Source organism: Colobus angolensis, unplaced genomic scaffold (assembly GCF_000951035.1).
Source record: "Colobus angolensis palliatus isolate OR3802 unplaced genomic scaffold, Cang.pa_1.0 Scaffold164, whole genome shotgun sequence".
Lineage (NCBI taxonomy): Eukaryota > Metazoa > Chordata > Mammalia > Primates > Cercopithecidae > Colobus > Colobus angolensis.
The window spans coordinates 3,599,120-3,615,784 of NW_012114755.1; the positions used below are offsets into that span (position 1 = coordinate 3,599,120).

The 16,665-nt window shown below is 44.5% G+C and overlaps 1 protein-coding gene across 5 annotated transcripts in view; it reads left to right on the forward strand.

Moving 5' to 3' along the window:
- The window catches only part of NAV2 (neuron navigator 2), a 767,943-nt gene that overhangs the window by 727,473 nt on the left and 23,805 nt on the right, over positions 1-16,665 (forward strand). For 3 of the 5 annotated variants that reach the window (XM_011937488.1, XM_011937487.1, XM_011937490.1), the window contains 6 exons: positions 1,798-1,970; positions 9,622-9,775; positions 10,951-11,113; positions 11,848-11,948; positions 14,409-14,504; positions 16,308-16,476. In XM_011937488.1, the coding sequence (XP_011792878.1) occupies positions 1,798-1,970; positions 9,622-9,775; positions 10,951-11,113; positions 11,848-11,948; positions 14,409-14,504; positions 16,308-16,476 (856 nt within the window). Of the gene's footprint in view, positions 1-1,383; positions 1,393-1,797; positions 1,971-9,621; positions 9,776-10,950; positions 11,114-11,847; positions 11,949-14,408; positions 14,505-16,307; positions 16,477-16,665 lie in introns of all 5 variants that reach the window. The other 2 variants (XM_011937486.1, XM_011937485.1) reach the window with 1 other exon arrangement.

Consider the following 16,665-nt stretch of genomic DNA (forward strand, 5'->3'; position numbering starts at 1 on the left):
CCAGTTGAGTGTGACCCTCTCATTATTCTGATTAAATTTTCTTGTTTAAGTTACTAATGGCTCTTAGTCAACTTATTTGTTATGACTAAACACAGATAGGATTTATTCATATTGCTGTCTCTAATATGCAATTGATAAACATGGTCTGCTTTGATTTTCAAAGTGACAAGAGAGATATTTTCTGTGAAAAATAATGGTTATTCCATTTTCTTCAAGAAATAAAGCTCGCTTATGTTGCTTTAAGACAACTCCTGGTTATCAGTCAAATCAGGGAAGATGGATAATTGGCATCCTCAGCTAATCCCAAAGCTTAACTCTGTCTGATCTTCGTAATCTCCTCTTCCACCTGGCTTTTCACCAGAGGTAGAGGCAAGGATTTCAGTTGATGGCTTGTGTCCCTAATCCTTCTGTTTCTGTGACTGCTCTCTGGAAATATGATCAGAAGTAGGAAATGGGAGAGAAATGGATCTAGATTTGCCTACAAGCTGGACATGCGGTTTATTATAGGTGAAACCTGTTGATGGGAGAAAAATCTCATCAATTTTTAGAATGGCCTGTTTTCTGAATTTTTCAATGGCTAAGAAAACCCCTGGAATATATTTTCACAAGGAAAAAAGACTTGAGAAAAAGGAAATTACTTTTAAAGGGCTTTTTTCAAGATGAAACATTAGTTTTTGGCCTAGAAAAATCTGATTATGGCATTCAGAAAGGACATTGCATTTTAATTCTTTATGTTCTCATTAAAATGTTTAGGTCTCCACTTCCTGCAACAGAGGAGGGGGAAAAGAATTTTCAGATCCATCTCATGATTTGGGGAAACTGTAATATACTAATTCCTTTTCCCCCCATATGGTTAATATATTTCTTTAAAATAACCATTTTCTGAGTAACTAGTGAGATGGCTAATTTGCTGCCTGTTAGATTATCTTCTTTTATACACAAACAGCAGAAACTCCTAAGTGGATAGGTTAAGGAGCTGTGCAGCCATCCAGGGCCAGTGTAACAGTGAAGCTAGAATTGCTCAAAAAAGAAGACATCCTCTCCAAAAAATTAAGGCACAGAGAGGTGACTGACAAGAGAAAAGAAGAGAATGAGAAGCACAGGAAGGTGGGAGGCAGCCATTTCAGCCAGACAGGGAAAAGCTGGAAGAACTGGAATTTTAGAGGACTCCCCAACCTGCTATTCCCTTTCAGAAGGAAGGAACATGACCCCAATGCTTTTAAAGATTTGTGCTCCTACTGGAAACCTCCCCTGTGTGTGGTGTTTATTATTAGCCTTGTTGTGTCTGAAAGTCCAAAGCTTTCCCTGTCACTGGCTTTCTCTGTTAAAAAATTGTCTTTTTTCCTCCCCCTTCCCCATTTTTGCTTGCGTTTTCTCTGGCAGGTCAATGAGGTAAGCAAGACCGACTTTAATATCAGATACCAAGCTAACCCATCCATTGATACGACTAACCTCATCCGCATCCCTCACCGTGTCTGAGCATCCTGCTTTGTTGCTGTGTAACCTCATCTTCCCAACATCCATCTGCTGAGCCAGGCTCTGTCTTGCTGTTGGCATCTAGTCTTGAACCAAGAGTAGGCATGGAATGTTACCCACAGGTGCAGTCCCTCAAGCTGGCAACACCAGATAACACTTCTTCCCTTAATGCACTGATTCAAAAGAGCTCTTGGGAACCTCTTCCATTGGTGGGGGAAAAACATGGGAGAATTAATCGCTTTTTTGTGTGCATGTCTCTGTTTTGCCAAGGCCTGAGCATTGGTTGCCCCCATTGCGAGACTGACAGTCTTGTATATTCAGTTACGCAGCTCCTTCAAGCAAGCTTTCGGGAAGAAGAAGTCCCCCAAATCTGCGTCCTCTCATTCAGACATTGAGGAGATGACGGATTCTTCTTTGCCTTCCTCACCAAAGTTACCACACAACGGGTCCACAGGTTCCACCCCACTGCTGAGGAATTCTCACTCCAACTCTTTGTAAGTCTGTCTGTCTAGTCAGATAACATCTTTGGCCCCTGAGAACCCTCTCCAATAGGAATGGCTAGGAGTCCTGTTATGACACATCTGCTCGTTGGGATCCTTTATGCTTTGCTTTAATAGGACTGTGCATGTTCTTTCAATGCTTTAGGACTGGGAAAGTTGAAAGAGAAAGGAAACTTAGGTTTTCGTTCTGGTGATGTCAATGTCTGTAACTAGCTGGTTGGCCTTAAGCAAATTACTTAAGTTCTCTTTGTTTCCATACTTTTGTATGTCAATTTGGGATACTGGTTTCTGTCTTTGTATCCTAGCCCTAAGAATTGAACAAGATAAATTGATACAAAGGAGCTTGCTTCCTGCAGCAGTAAGAAAGGCTGGCCCTGCCCAATAGGGCTGAATTTCTTTTGAGACCATGGTATACCAGGTCTAGAATTAAAGAACTGCAGCACAGGTAGTCTGCAAGGAAGGTTATCAGCGAGATGAGACAGTGCCTGGGAGAAGAGGGAAGTCATGGCCAGGGTCAGGACAGCCACTGAGATAGGGTTAGAGAAAGAAGTTTGGATGTATAAATTTCAGTTTCCTCACTAGTAAAAATAGGGTTCATTATATCTACTTCACTGGATTCTTGGGAGGGCCAAGTTAAATACTATGCATGAAGGGCCTTTTCCATCCTGTTCCTTCTTTCTTCATTCTCAGGTGGCCAGGTCTGTGGAGCTGGCCCTAAGTCCACTTAACCAGCCAGCCCACTGAAGATAGCATAAGTGTCCTAAGGCCCTGCCTTAGTGGCTTACCAGAAAGATAGAGGGAATACAGGCAAAATCAGCCTGTTCAGAGGCCAGGTCTTTGTAGCACACCAACTGCATGGAAGTGGAAGAGAGGAAACAGGATAGTAGGGTTATGAACTTTTTTTGTTTTGTTTTTGTTTTTGAGATGGAGTCTTACTCTGTTGCCCAGGCTGGAGTGCAGTGGCATGATCTCGGCTCACTGCAACTTCTGCTGCCTGGGTTCAAGCAATTCTCCTGTCTCAGCCTCCCAAGTAGCTGGGACTACAGATGCATGCCACCATGCCTGGCTAATTTTTGTAGTTTTAGTGGAGATGAGGTTTCACCATATTGATCAATCTGGTCTCAAACTCCTGACCTCAGGTGATCCACCTGCCTCGGCCTCCCAAAGTGCTGGGATTATAGGCATGAGCCACCACACCCAACCAGGGTTATGACTTTTATGCAACTTCACCCATTATTGAAACATGGCCCTGTCAGGGTCTCCACTTTACTGAGTTAGATGATCAATTCCTGTTTTTTGGGGGAGCACCCTAGTAAGAGGTAGCTACAGGGATGTATACTTCCTACTGTTATGGGTGAGGGTAAAACTGAACGGAGGAAGGAAAGAGGACACTGAGGGACTGGACTTCGATTTGTCCTGTAGTGCCCAGCCCAGTGCTCTGTGTTATTTTGAGTGAAGAATTAGACAGATGACTGAGAGGGTCTGTCCTCCTCCATCTGCAGAGTGCCTAAGGAAGGAGTAAAGAACAAGTTGCCTGTGACTCTCACACATGCCATCATCCCAAAGCATCCCAACTCAGTTGTCTCCCGACCAGGAGAAAAAGGAACTCATCATGTCTTCTTTATTTATTGATTTAAACTTTTTATATAGCAACCTGAGCAGAGCACTATTCCCAATGTTCTGAAGAGATCAAAAAGATGTTAACCAAGCCAGGTGCAGTTACTCTCACCTGTAATCCCAGCACTTTGGGAGGCCAAGAAGGGAGGACTGCTTGAGGCCAAGAGTTGGCAACCAGCCTGGTCAACATAGTCAGACTCTGTCTCTACAAAAAAAGTGTTTTTTAATCAGTCAGGCATGGTGTTGCATGCTTGTAGTCCCAGCTACTTGGGAGGCTGAGGTAGGAGGGTCACTTGAGCCCAGGAATTTGAGGCTGCAGTGAACTGTGATCACCCTGTACTCCAGCCTGGGTGACAGAGTGAGACCATGTCTCTATTTAAAAGAAAAAAAAAAGGTTGAACAGATTCTCCACCCCCTGAGAAGAGTAAATACTAGTGGAGACATGACATAGTACAGTTCATTCCACTCCTGAACTTTCACTCTGAAGGCCCCATTCTCAGTTGTGGTTACGATACAGTACAAGACAAAGTTCCTACTCATGGACCCTGTATACCAAGAGAGGAGATGAATGTTAAACAAATAAATCCTGAATAAACTAGGAAAATTAGAGAGTTCTAAGGGCTAATGCTGTGAATTAATACAGAGTGATTAGATAGATACAGAGTGCCTTGGCAGCAACTTTAGATGGGGTGGTCAGGAAAGAGCCCTCTGAGTAGGTGACATTTCAGCTGAATCTGCATGCCGGGGGAGCCACTGGGTTAGTTTCAGCGAGTAACATTAGCTGCTGTAACAAACTCAGCCCGACGCTCAGCAGCTTTACATATGACTGTGTATTTCTTGCTCACTCCAAACCCAGTGCAGGTAGTCCTGTTCGGCAGGTGGCCTGTCCTCTAGTGATGTAGACAATAAGGCCCCCGCCATCCACAGGGCCCAGTCCTCTGCTCAGTGTTCTGTGTCCAGCCAGTGGCCGTGGGGGTGTGGGGAGTGCAGAGGAGCCTGCAGGAGAGTTTTTAAGGACCAGGCCTGGAAGAGGCTTACGTCACCTCTTCCCACAGTCCACTGACCAGGACTCAAAGCCATGCCACCTGCAGGGGAGGAAGTGAAGGAGGAAATGGGCTTTGGTGAACACACAGCAGCCTCTGCCCCTGCAACCTCCCAGTGAGCAGGGCAGTCTTCCTGACCCAGGAAATAAATAACACAAGGAGCCTAATGTAGAAACAGGTTTGATGTGTCTGAGAGAGAGAGGGGGATGGACAGTGTGACTTCCCACATATGCGAAGAGGCCACAGCCACAGACATAGTGAGGGCCTAGAACATGCAAGGCTTTGAAGTGAATTCGCATCTGATTTCATGTGTAATGGGTGGGTGTGGTGGAGTTTGAAACAGGAATATGAGATAATCTGAATTTACAAAGATCAGTCTCTGTTCCATGTGTAAGGAATATGGGGAAGGGAGATCACTAGGGGCTCCTAGCCACTCTGGCCCACTTGTTCTTTGAACATTCCAATCACACTCTCCACCTCAAGTCCTGTGCCCTTCCTGTGTCCTCTGCCTGATATGCTCTTCCCTCAGATATTTATTTCCTTAGGTCTCTGCTCAATGTGACTTAATGAATAAGGCCTTGCCCATTCACTTGCATAAACCAACATTCCGCCATGACCCAGTGCCCCCATGGTCCCTTTGCCCTTGCTTCATTTTTCCCCATTGCACATGTTGCCCCCCGACACCTGACATAGAGGTTTTCCTTGATTATTTGTTCTCTGTCCCCCACCCCAATCCCAGATCTACAGTAGAAGCTCCGTGGAGGTAGGTACTCTGTTGATTTTGCAGACACTCAAATATTTGGTGGAATGAAGGAGCGACTGATGACAGTGGTGAGTCCTGGATGGATTTAGGATATATTCTTGAAGAAGTTAACAGTGTATGGTGATGGGTCAGATGTGAGTGCAAGGGAAAGAGGAGAGCCATCCTGGGATATTCCTAGATTTACAGCTTGAGTACCTGGGGTGAGTGGGAGACACAGATGAGGGCAGAGTGAGGAGTCGGAGCACTTCTTTGGTTACATTAAATTTGAGATGCCCAGCAGACATCCATATCCAGGTCAACCAGCCTGGACTTCCTAGAGGTATAGATTTGAGTGACACAGACTCGTTGGTGGTGTTGAAAGCTGGATAACTGGAAGAGTTCTCCAAGGGGTTGAATGAAGACAAAGATGATCAGAGGGCATGAGGACAAGAGGTCAAGAGGACTGAGCTGTAGTGCACTCTGATATTTTAAGTTCAGAGAGAGGGAGTTAAAGCCGCCGGCCAGCAAGGTGGGACGAAACCCGGGAGCAGAGAGGAGAAATTGTTGCTGGAGGGAGTAGGAACAAGGCCAGATGCTGCTGGGCGGCCAAGTAAGATGAGCAGAGAGAGGCGGCGATGCACTCAGCTGTGCAGGACCATGACAGAAGTATCCTCCAAGCCATTTTCTCCAGAGGAATCGGGCGGGGTTGACTCCTGGCTCCCCAGCCCTTTTCTTACATTCCACAGCATCCACGCACACTGGAGATGTTTGTTTTTGGTCTCGTTTTCCAAAGGGTAGGCTGAGAGCAAATGCTTATTTCCAACCTTGAAGGATTTGTAAGAATGTGCAAATCTAGATGTGAGAGGGAGTTCAAAGACAAGACCAAAGGCAGAGGAGTTGGGCTTAGGAAATCCCCAGTCCGCGGGCGAAAGGAACGGTAGTTGTGGTAAGGGAACGTTTTCCCACACTCAAGGCATTTTAAAATTAGGTGTGCCATCAGCCCTGACTGTGGACAAGACAATGGAAAAAGGCTTAAATCACAGTTAAGGGACTGAGTGGGAAAAAACACACGAGATTGCTTCAGTAAGCAGTTTATGAAGTGGACAAGCATGTATTGAGCGCCTAGTGGGTATAGTTCAGGAACACAGGCTCTAGAGCTAAGCAGGCCTGCCAGGTTTGAACCTGCCTCTATCATTTTTAAATAGTGTAGTCTTGGACCTGTTTGTCTCCATGTCTCTGCCTCCCCATTTTAAAACTGGAGATAATTACAGTACCTCTTCATGGAGTGAGTAATGTACAAAGGAAATGGAATAATATACTTCAAATGCCTAGCCCATTTGTTTAGGTATTCCATAAGCATTTCTTAGGTACCCATTATGTCAATGTGATCAGATGCCAGAAATGATGCAGAGAATAACTCTGGTCCCCGAGGAGCCGGCAGCCAAGCAGAGGTAACGTGTTAAGTGAAATGAAATTATCAGTGATATAGCCTAAGTCTAGTCAGGGAAGGAACTAGGGGAAAAGGCTCTTTCTTGGGCATTAGAGTTAGGGACTAAAGCTTAGTTAAGGCTGCTGCAAAAGAATGTGTTTTCTTTTTTTTGAGACAGAGTTTTGCTCTTGCCTCCCAGGCTGGGAGTGCAGTGGTGCGATCTTGGCTCACTGCAACCTCCACCTCTCAAGTTCAAGCAATTCTCCTGCCTCAGCCTCCTGAGTAGCTGGGATTACAAGTGCACGCCACCACAGCTACACTACCCAGCTAATTTGTGTATTTTTAGTAGAGACAGGGTTTCACCATGTTGGCCAGGCTTGTCTCGAACTCCTGACCTCAGGTGATCCACCTGCCTCAGCCTCCCAAAGTGCTAGGATTATAGGCATGAGTCACCATGCCCAGCCAAGAATGTGTTTTCAACATCATGTCTACATTATAAGACATCTCATGAGGCCTCATCATTGTGTGTTCCTGAGAGCTGGTTGATTCTGGAGGAGCATAGGGGGACAAAGTCCTCCCAACACAGACTTTCTTCATTTCAGTTTGCTACTCTTTGTATAGTCAAGGGTTTGAGCCAAGCTCTGCAAAGTAACCCATGTGATATGTTCCACAAAGTGAGTGCCAAGAAGGTATTTTCTCTGTTGCTGAGCGCTTTCTGGGAAAAGGGTGCAGATCAGGTGAAGATGACTTGAGCAAGGTGCCTTGTCATGTACTGCTGGACAGACCAGCCTCACATGGTGTCAGCCAGAACAGACTGTTCTCTGCAGTGAATCTGAGCCTTCAAGATCTGTGTAGGACATGATTTGGCTAAGACAGGAGATAACAGTGGAATTTTGTTCAGACTTGACACTCCATTTAAACCAAGAAACATAGTCTTCTCAAGATAGAACCAGTTTTTGCAAGCTCCTCCTGCAAACCTCCCAAACCAAAGGGAAAAAAAAGAAAGGTAAAAACCATGGTTCGATCAGTAAACCTCACAAACCACAGTCTATTCTAAGTAGAGAGAGCTGAGAAAGAAAGGATGTTGCAAATTCTAAAGACATTTCTCTCTCACCCTTTTAGTCCTAAATCTGTTGGCTTCAGTCTCTCAAAAGTGTGAGATGGAAATAATTAGATCATTTTCAGGAGTTCTTTCGGATTAGATTTTGAAGCTAAGAATCTTCCTTGGTGACTGGTAACTTTTAAAAACGTAAGGTGGTTTTACTGTGTCTCTCAAATCCAAAGAGTTCAGGTTTGGGTCAAGAAAAGAGCAGCAAAAACATTTGACTATTCAAGTGTTAAATTTTTCTTCCAGTTCTTTCTGCCCCTGAAATATAATTTCATCTCTTTTAACAATTTTATAAATCATTTTCCTTTGGGAAATAAAAGTTCCACATCCTCACCCAGTTTTACAGGTCAGGTTTTGTTTGGCCCCAAACCCATCACTTGGGTCTTGGAGAGCAGACTCGTGTGATCATTTATTTCTGCAGAGACCACATGCTCATCATCTCCTTTAGACATAATCGGCTTCAGCTTTGTAACTTTATGAACTTGAGAATGCGGGTGTTTGGGGTTGTTTTTCTGTCTTCAGTCCAAGAAATGTCAAAGCTTTCTATTCTGGATCACCCAGTAACCCAGATGCTAAGATCTGTGAAACTCACAGAACTATTTTTTTAAGAGAACTATCTTTCTTAACATTGCAATTCATCATGACTTTTATGATCTTCTACTTTTTGCTGATTTGCCAGGTGTTTGGAGAGCAAACCTAAGTAATTAAGGAGCCTAGCCTAGAAGAACCACCTCTTCAGAAAGAGGAACTCAACAGGGTCCCATGGTGACCTTGACCTGGTGTGCAGCAGAGAAAAGAAGACAATTAGCCAGGCTGTTGCAGAGTTTTCAGATACAACTTTGGCTTGCATATCACACCATCCCGTCTGTTCTCTAACTCCCTGAAGAGGTTTCCCTTCTTGCCCTGAGTGTGTTAAGCAGTGTGAGGGCTGAGGGAACTAAAAAAGCTTGATCTGTCTAGATATTTTTAGGGGAGTGAGTTTTCAGAATGTGATCAGGAACAGATTAACACCTTCCATGCATATCTTTAGGTTTCATCCCCATTTTGGCAAATAAAAATCACCCCTCAGTTGTTTAACAAAGGAATTTCTAATCTTTAAAACAGATAGCTGACCCTGCTTCTCTGAGTCAGTTTGGAACTCAAGGGCACGTGGTGTCATGGAAGCTCAGCTGTGTACACATGGTGGGGGAGGGGGTTATCAAACTGGAAGGTTACTACTCCCTTTTGCCAGCTCCTGCTTCTCCCTGTATTACTGGAATTTTGCTGAAAGACACACCAAAGCCATTCTGATTGCCCGAGCTCGGCAAAGAAAGAATGTGGAGAATGAAATCTTGTCTCTAAAAAAAAATAAAAATGAAATTTAGAAAGTGAAACCGCAAAAGGCAGGAAAAGAGTGAGAGAAAAAAATAGGAACAAAGAAAAAGGACAACAAATTGAAAACAATACGGTAAATGTTAATCCAACTATATTAACAATGATTTTAAACATCAGTGGTCTAAATAAATCAATTTAAAGAAGAAAAAAGAAAAGAATGTAGAGAAGGAATAAAATGTTTTCAGGTGTTTTTGGTATTATCACCTCCAGGAAGCACCAGGCAGCTGGTTATTCATAGTTACTGCTAAACAAACCTGATGATTGACGTGGACCAGTGGTCAGTAGGGGACTAAAAGGAGCTGCTTTCATCAGTAACGTTCCTCTTTCCCTAGGATTTCAGAATGCATGGATAGTGAAGCTGAGACCGTCATGCAGCTCCGAAATGAGTTGAGAGACAAGGAGATGAAGCTGACGGACATCCGCTTAGAAGCTCTCAGTTCTGCCCACCAGCTGGACCAGCTCCGGGAGGCCATGAACAGGATGCAGGTGAGAGCCCAGGAGCATGGGCTGAGCTCAAGGCTGTCTATGAAGGAGCTCCCAGAGGCTGCTCTCCACTAAGCCCTAAGGGCTACATCAGAATCTGGTGGCAGCCCTCGCTTTCCCAGTCTCTATCTCTTTTCAGTCCCTCCCACACATTGCTCAAAGACCAATCTTTTGGAAGAATAAGAGTACCCATGCCCTTCCTTTACATAATACTTTTAGTGACTCCCCTGGTGCCTGTGGCATGTGGTGCAGTCTCCTTCACCTGGCCTTCAAGGCCTTCTACAGGGTCTTTTCCACTGTTAATCTACACCACGCTCCCCAGCTCCTCTCCCCAGAATCTACTCACCAACCAGATGGAGTCGCTGACTGCCATCTTTGCATCCCTCTTTCATATCGTTCCCTCCACTGGGAATATTCCTCTGCACGTCCAAGTTAGACCCTTCCCTTAATGCTCGGCCTGATGCCTGTCCAAGTCTTGCAGCTGGAGAGTTAGTGCCCTCATCTGAATCTTCTTGTAGATTTGTTCTTACAGCCCGTCCCACCTTCTGCCATGGAGTGAAGACATTTGGGTCTTCTGGGCTTTTTGCATACCTTTCTCTGGACATAGCACCAATGCCTTGCACATTGTAGGTTCTTCATGAATATTCATAGAATGAAAGATACCTCTGGAGTCTGCCAGGACCTTAATGGAGTCAGTTTTCCCAAAGGAGGTTCCCTGAAACACTCATTCCATGAGAAGCTCTATGAAAGGAGAAGTCCTTGATCAAATATGTTTGGAAAATTCTGCACACTATGTGCCTCTGTTCGATTCATGGCATAGAGGAACTCATTAAACGTTCTGAGAAGTCCTGCAGGAAAGAAGCCTGTAAAAGCCAGAGTTGCACAAACCTCTTAGATCATAAGACTCTTTTTCACTTAACCCTCAAGCAGCAGACTCTGGGAAGCATTTCAGAGGTCTTTTCAAAGGCCTGTTCTCTGAGTGGATGGACCTCCCCTGCCAGCATGTCTTGTGTCTACAGCAGGGGCAGCAAACACTGCTGAATCTCTCTGAGGGTGTTGTTCGCCTTGGGTGGGAGACCAGCCTGGTTTCTGCAGGGAACTTTCAGATCCTTCCTTCAGAAAAATCTTGTTCACATTACTTCTGCCTACTAAGTGAGCTTCTCCATTACTCTTTGCAGAGTGAAATAGAGAAGCTGAAAGCCGAGAATGATCGGCTGAAGTCAGAGTCTCAAGGCAGTGGCTGCAGCCGGGCTCCTTCCCAAGTGTCCATCTCTGCCTCCCCAAGGCAGTCCATGGGCCTCTCCCAGCACAGCTTGAACCTCACTGAGTCAACCAGCCTGGGTGAGTGGCCTACAGGGTTTGGGGGCAGGACTGGACCTAGAGCTGGCACCCTGATCTCTAAGTGAGAGCCCCAAAATAAGCAGACCAACAGATCAAACGGAGAGGCAACAGGCGTGTGTGCACTTGGGGCGTGTATGTGTCTGGGTGTGAGTCTGCTACCAACATGAGCCCAGCCGTTAGACTGCTCTCATGCTTTGCTCCAGCACCCCAAATTCTCTAAGCCCTGAGCTTGGATACCCTCGCCCACCATGCTGAGTTCTGTTTGATCCATTTTAAGAGGCTGACCTGCAAGCTGAATGCTGTACACAAACCCCATAGTAGCAGGTCCCAGTCGGGGCAGTGGCTTGGTCTATGATCGTCCTGTCTTCAGGATGGATTCCAGGCTGGCGCAACCATCAGTGAACACAATCTAGGTGTTCTTTGTAAGCATATTAAGGCTGATGCTTTTATTTTGTATCCATGATGCTGCTATTGCTGTTGTTTTGGTTGAGTCTCTCCCTCGCACTTCCATCCGGCAAGGTGCATTGTCAGCCTGCTGGTTCCTTGGTTGGTCCACCATTGGTTTCTGTGACTGCATTCTCCATTTTGCCCTCTCCTCTTCCCCTACCACCCCCCCACCCCCTGCACCCTGACACCTGTTTGTCCCACTGCTGTGCCAACCAGCAGCGGGGGTGTCAGGAAGCTGGCTTTGCTGTCCCCATGTGCCTAAGGCTGTTGATGTTTTCCATTCGCAGACATGTTGCTGGATGACACTGGTGAATGCTCATCTCGGAAGGAAGGAGGCAGGCATGTTAAGATAGTTGTCAGCTTTCAGGAGGAAATGAAGTGGAAGGAGGTTAGTTGGATCCCTTTCCCTGCTCTGCCTGTCCCCCTCCCAGGTAGAACTACCTAGCTTAGTGATCTAATTGTAAAACCTGTGTCACCTCAGAGCCTAAGGTGATTTGGAAATACTACTAACGCTTCTCTTAACTAACCATAATTAATCCCTTGCAGCATTTTGACACAAGTAAAGTGTGCGAATGGCATTTCCCTTTCTCGTATGCTTGAAAGTCTAATAAAGAATACTAAAAATGGTCCCACGTTTCACTTTCATGTAATTAACTAAATGCTAACATCCATTGGAAAGGGCCTTTCTGAATGTAATATATTCCCAAAGCACTTCAGAGGCAGCTATGCACATTTAGCATGTAAGGTACAGAAATAAGCTGACCACATGCAGCAGACCAAGAGCACCAGTTTTATTGGTCATCAGTCATCAAGAATAGACATCTTGGTAGACATCAAGAGATGGAGATGCCAAGCCCTGGGAGCTTGCAGGTGGCTGAAGATAGAGCTGGTGGGGCATCCTGACTCACCAAGGCTGGAGAATCTGAGTTTTCCTAATATGGTTTCTGTTCACTTCCAAAGTCTAGGAACTTCCAGAGTCTATACCACTGCCAGAGACTATTTTGGGGTGGGGGCTAGAGTTGACATTGAAAGTTGAATTTTAGCCGGTGATTAAAACCCAGTGATGCTTTGAATGACTATTTCTCCAATAAATGTGGAAAGGCCTCATGAGTCACCATTTCAAGTTCCCTTTAGTTTTTTGTTTGTTATTTCTTGGTATTTCTAGCCAACATGCTAGAAATACTTTTAGTTTCAGACAGCTAGGGAACCCGCAGAACAAAGCATGTACAGCCAGACCTTTCTTAGGGGATTCCACTTTGTGGCTGGCTTGCTAGCCTCACAATAGGGGGTAAGCTCAGGATTTTGGCACTCCCATTAGCGTCATCTAGCCTTGAAAGATACAATAGATAGTTCCATTTTCAAAACGTAGCTAGTAGAGTGGTGGACTATCAGGAGAAACTCATTCTTTTTTTTTTTTTTTTTGGAGACAGAGTCTTGCTCTGTCACCTAGAATGCAGTGGTGTGATCTTGGCTCACTGCAGCCTCCGCCTCCTGGGTTCAAGCGATTCTTCTGCCTCAGCCTCCCGAGTAGCTGGGACTACAGGTGCCCACCACCACACCTGGCTAGTTTTTCTGTATTTTTAGTAGAGACGAGGTTTCACCATATTGGCCAGGCTGGTCTCAAACTCCTGACCTTGTGATCCACCCGCCTCGGCCTCCCAAAGTGCTGGGATTACAGGCGTGAACCACCATGCCCTGCTGGGACGCTCATTCTTACAGTAAATGCAGGTATACCTTGTGGACTGTTTATTCTAGTGATTGTCAATATGAACAAATAGAGCATACATTTTATAAAAGTTTACAAGTCACCTTCAAAAGTTATATTATTCTGCATCACTACAGCATCCAGGTGAGGTTGGTTGACCAGGGATTATTATCCTCATTATATAATTAAGAAACCCAAGACCCCAAGCGTTACTTATTTGAGGCCAGGGACAAGTGGTTGGGTCAGATCATCTCACTGCAAGACTGGTGCTCTTTTCTTTGCTGATTTTGCTTAGCTGCCATATGTCACCTCCCCAACCCCTGCCCAACCACACTCCTGACTCTACGTCCTTATGAGCATGTAAGGTATTTAAAACCCAATAGAATGGTATGTTCTATCAGCTTTTCTTTTATCAGTGTGATCTGATTAGCTGCCACTATGCAAAGCCCTGTGAACAGAGGTGCAAAAGAGTTAGAAAAAGATTGTTTTGAGAGTATTCTTCCCAGAGTTTTATTAGTTTTCTGAGTTGCACGTTTTGAGTTTTAACAAGAAGAAAAACAGTAAATGTTATTCAAAAACAAGAAAGAAGAAAAAATAGAAACACATTTTGTCCTGACAATGTTTAAGATCTAGTAAGGAGATAAACTTGATATACAAAAATAAGACAGAAATACCTAAAACTAAATATAAATTAGTACCGGATATATCATTATATAAGTTATGTACAGAATTGCCGAAGCAGTTTAAGCTCTGAGCCTGATGGGGTTAATCACTGAAGTCTTCCTGGAAGAGGTGAGTTTGTAAGCAAGTTTGAAAAGACAGAGATGCTAGACAGGTGTGGAGAGTTCCGGAAAAGGAATATGTGATTTATGCCCTGTCTGACACATTTACTTAGCAGAAGGTTCCATATTCCAGAGAGGAAATCCTCTCTTCCTGACTCTTGGTCTGCTGTTTTAGCAGCAAAGCAGGGAAAGGTATTAAGACTATTACTTCCACCTAAGTTATACCTGGTATTAATACAAATAGGACTTTTATTCCCCTCTCAAACCATTGGCGGAGTTCTAAGGCAACCTGAGTCCTCTGCTGAACTGAGTCAGAAAAGATCCACCTGGTTTTCACCTGTGTACATTTCCTTACCCTTAGGATTCCAGACCACACCTCTTTCTTATTGGCTGCATTGGAGTTAGTGGCAAGACGAAGTGGGATGTGCTCGATGGGGTGGTTAGACGGCTGTTCAAAGTAAGTTTCAAGATGGCGGCTACAGCAAAATACCTAACACGGGCATCCGGGCCTGGGGAGGCAAAGAGAGGTTGATGTCTTGAGCTTGGCCATTTCTCAAACCTGTGCCCTTCCCTACATCTTTATGTTGCTGGAACTTGTTCCCTGGCCCTCAAGGGAATGGAAGGACGATGGTAAGTACAGACTGGTGATCGGCCAAATTCTTTCCATCTGCCCTTTGCAGTGGTGGGCCAGCTAGTGAGTATGATTTGAGCAACTCTTTGATCCTCTCACAGTGAATTGCTAATGTCCAACTCTCTTTTCACCTTAGAATTGTGTCTTAGGACATATGTTTTGGAGTATGTAATCTCCAGAGCCAGGGCTTAGACAGCAGATTTCTAGCCTTCATTTTGGGGGATTTGATCTGATTTGCCTGGTATGCTGTGCCACCACTTCAGAGTCTTTCATTTGTTTTACAAGTGACATTAATGTCTGATCGATGGCCAGGCTCAAGGATGTTGCCATACTTATTTCTCTATTCTTTTTAATCACATCATTAGATTGGGTGTTTGCCACAGGATAAATAACTAATGAGTACCAAGGTGAACCTTGAAACACATGGTGATTTGAAGGAAGCTTTTGGTACATTTTTTCTATTGTCCTGAAGTAAGTCAACAATTATAAGTGCTCATTAATCATATTCCCTGAGTAGTAATAATAGCCCACGTATTTTGTGCTAGAGACTATGCCAAGCCCCTTATATTACCCCATTTAAAGGTGAAGAAAGTGAGGGTCAGGTTGGGCTGTTCAAGGTCATGGATCTAGAATTAGACCACGTTGGTCTAGTTTAGTTGGTCTGACTTCAACTCCTAACTTAACTATTACGTTGGTGCAAAAGTGATTGCACCAACATAGTTACTTTTGCAACAACCTAATAGTACACTGTAGTTTCTTTCTAATAGCTAGATCCAAGTAGGCTCATACAGAGAAAATTCTGTTTTTTGACTGGAGATTGTTCCCCATCCTGGTAAGCCAGCCTCTAGAAATGAGACCAGAGAAGACGTATGAATGGCTTAGGATGGACCGATTCTCCTACCTAGGCCAAAAACATATCTCTGGTGATGGGCAGTTGGGACATCCTTGGATTAGAATACCAGTTTGGGCTGAAAAGAGGCACATTGGCATCATAGTAAGTGAGGAAATGAGACCATGTAAGGCCTATTACTAGGATTCCACCGAAGTCGTCGTGCAGTCACCTCCTAGTACATGGACCTTAGTTCTACATTTACTAACCTAAAACCTTTTGTTCACTCAACTAAGAGGGAACACTTTCCAAATTAAACACACATTTTCCTTCTCAAAGATCTAGAGCTGATTTTTGCGAGCAGCCTGCATTTTAATCTCTTTGTATGATCTTTGAGCCAAAAGAAGGGAATGGAAGAGAGATTTCCTGTCAAAATTACTTTTTCGTGAATTTTCCAGCACCATTCACAGGCCCTGATGTCTTCAAGATTTCAGCCGAACTTAGGAAAAGCAGCCTGGCTTTTCCGTGCTTGGTTCATCCAGACTAAACGTTCACAACCTTGTTAGGGTTTTTTTTTTTTCCACTCCTAACCAAATAAATCTGTATTTTAAGAGGCCTGTGGTACTTGGGCATTATCCCCTTAGAAAGTCAGTTCTTCTCCCCCTCATCCCACAGCTCAATTTCAACTCAGACATCTGAGAAAGAAGAGAAGATGATCATAAATCACCCAATGAAAACATGAGTCATGGGCAGATTTTAGCCACATCTTTGATGGAGTCTTTATTTTTTATTTTTTCCAGGAATACATCATTCATGTCGACCCAGTGAGTCAGCTAGGGCTGAATTCAGACAGTGTTCTTGGCTACAGCATTGGAGAAATCAAGCGCAGCAACACTTCCGAAACACCGGAGCTGCTTCCTTGTGGCTATCTGGTTGGAGAGAACACAACCATCTCAGTGACTGTGAAAGGTAATTGAGCGGGTTGCAGAGGTCGGAGCTTTCAGGAATTACAGTTTTCATTTTGTGACTTGGCAGAGTCACTTGTGGCCACAGTTTTGTTTGTGCATATGTTTGTGGGCTGCTTTTCTCCCTTCCAACAGTTACTCTACACAAGTTGAACCATCTTTTGCTTTTTCAACCACCTTAGGAAACAAAATC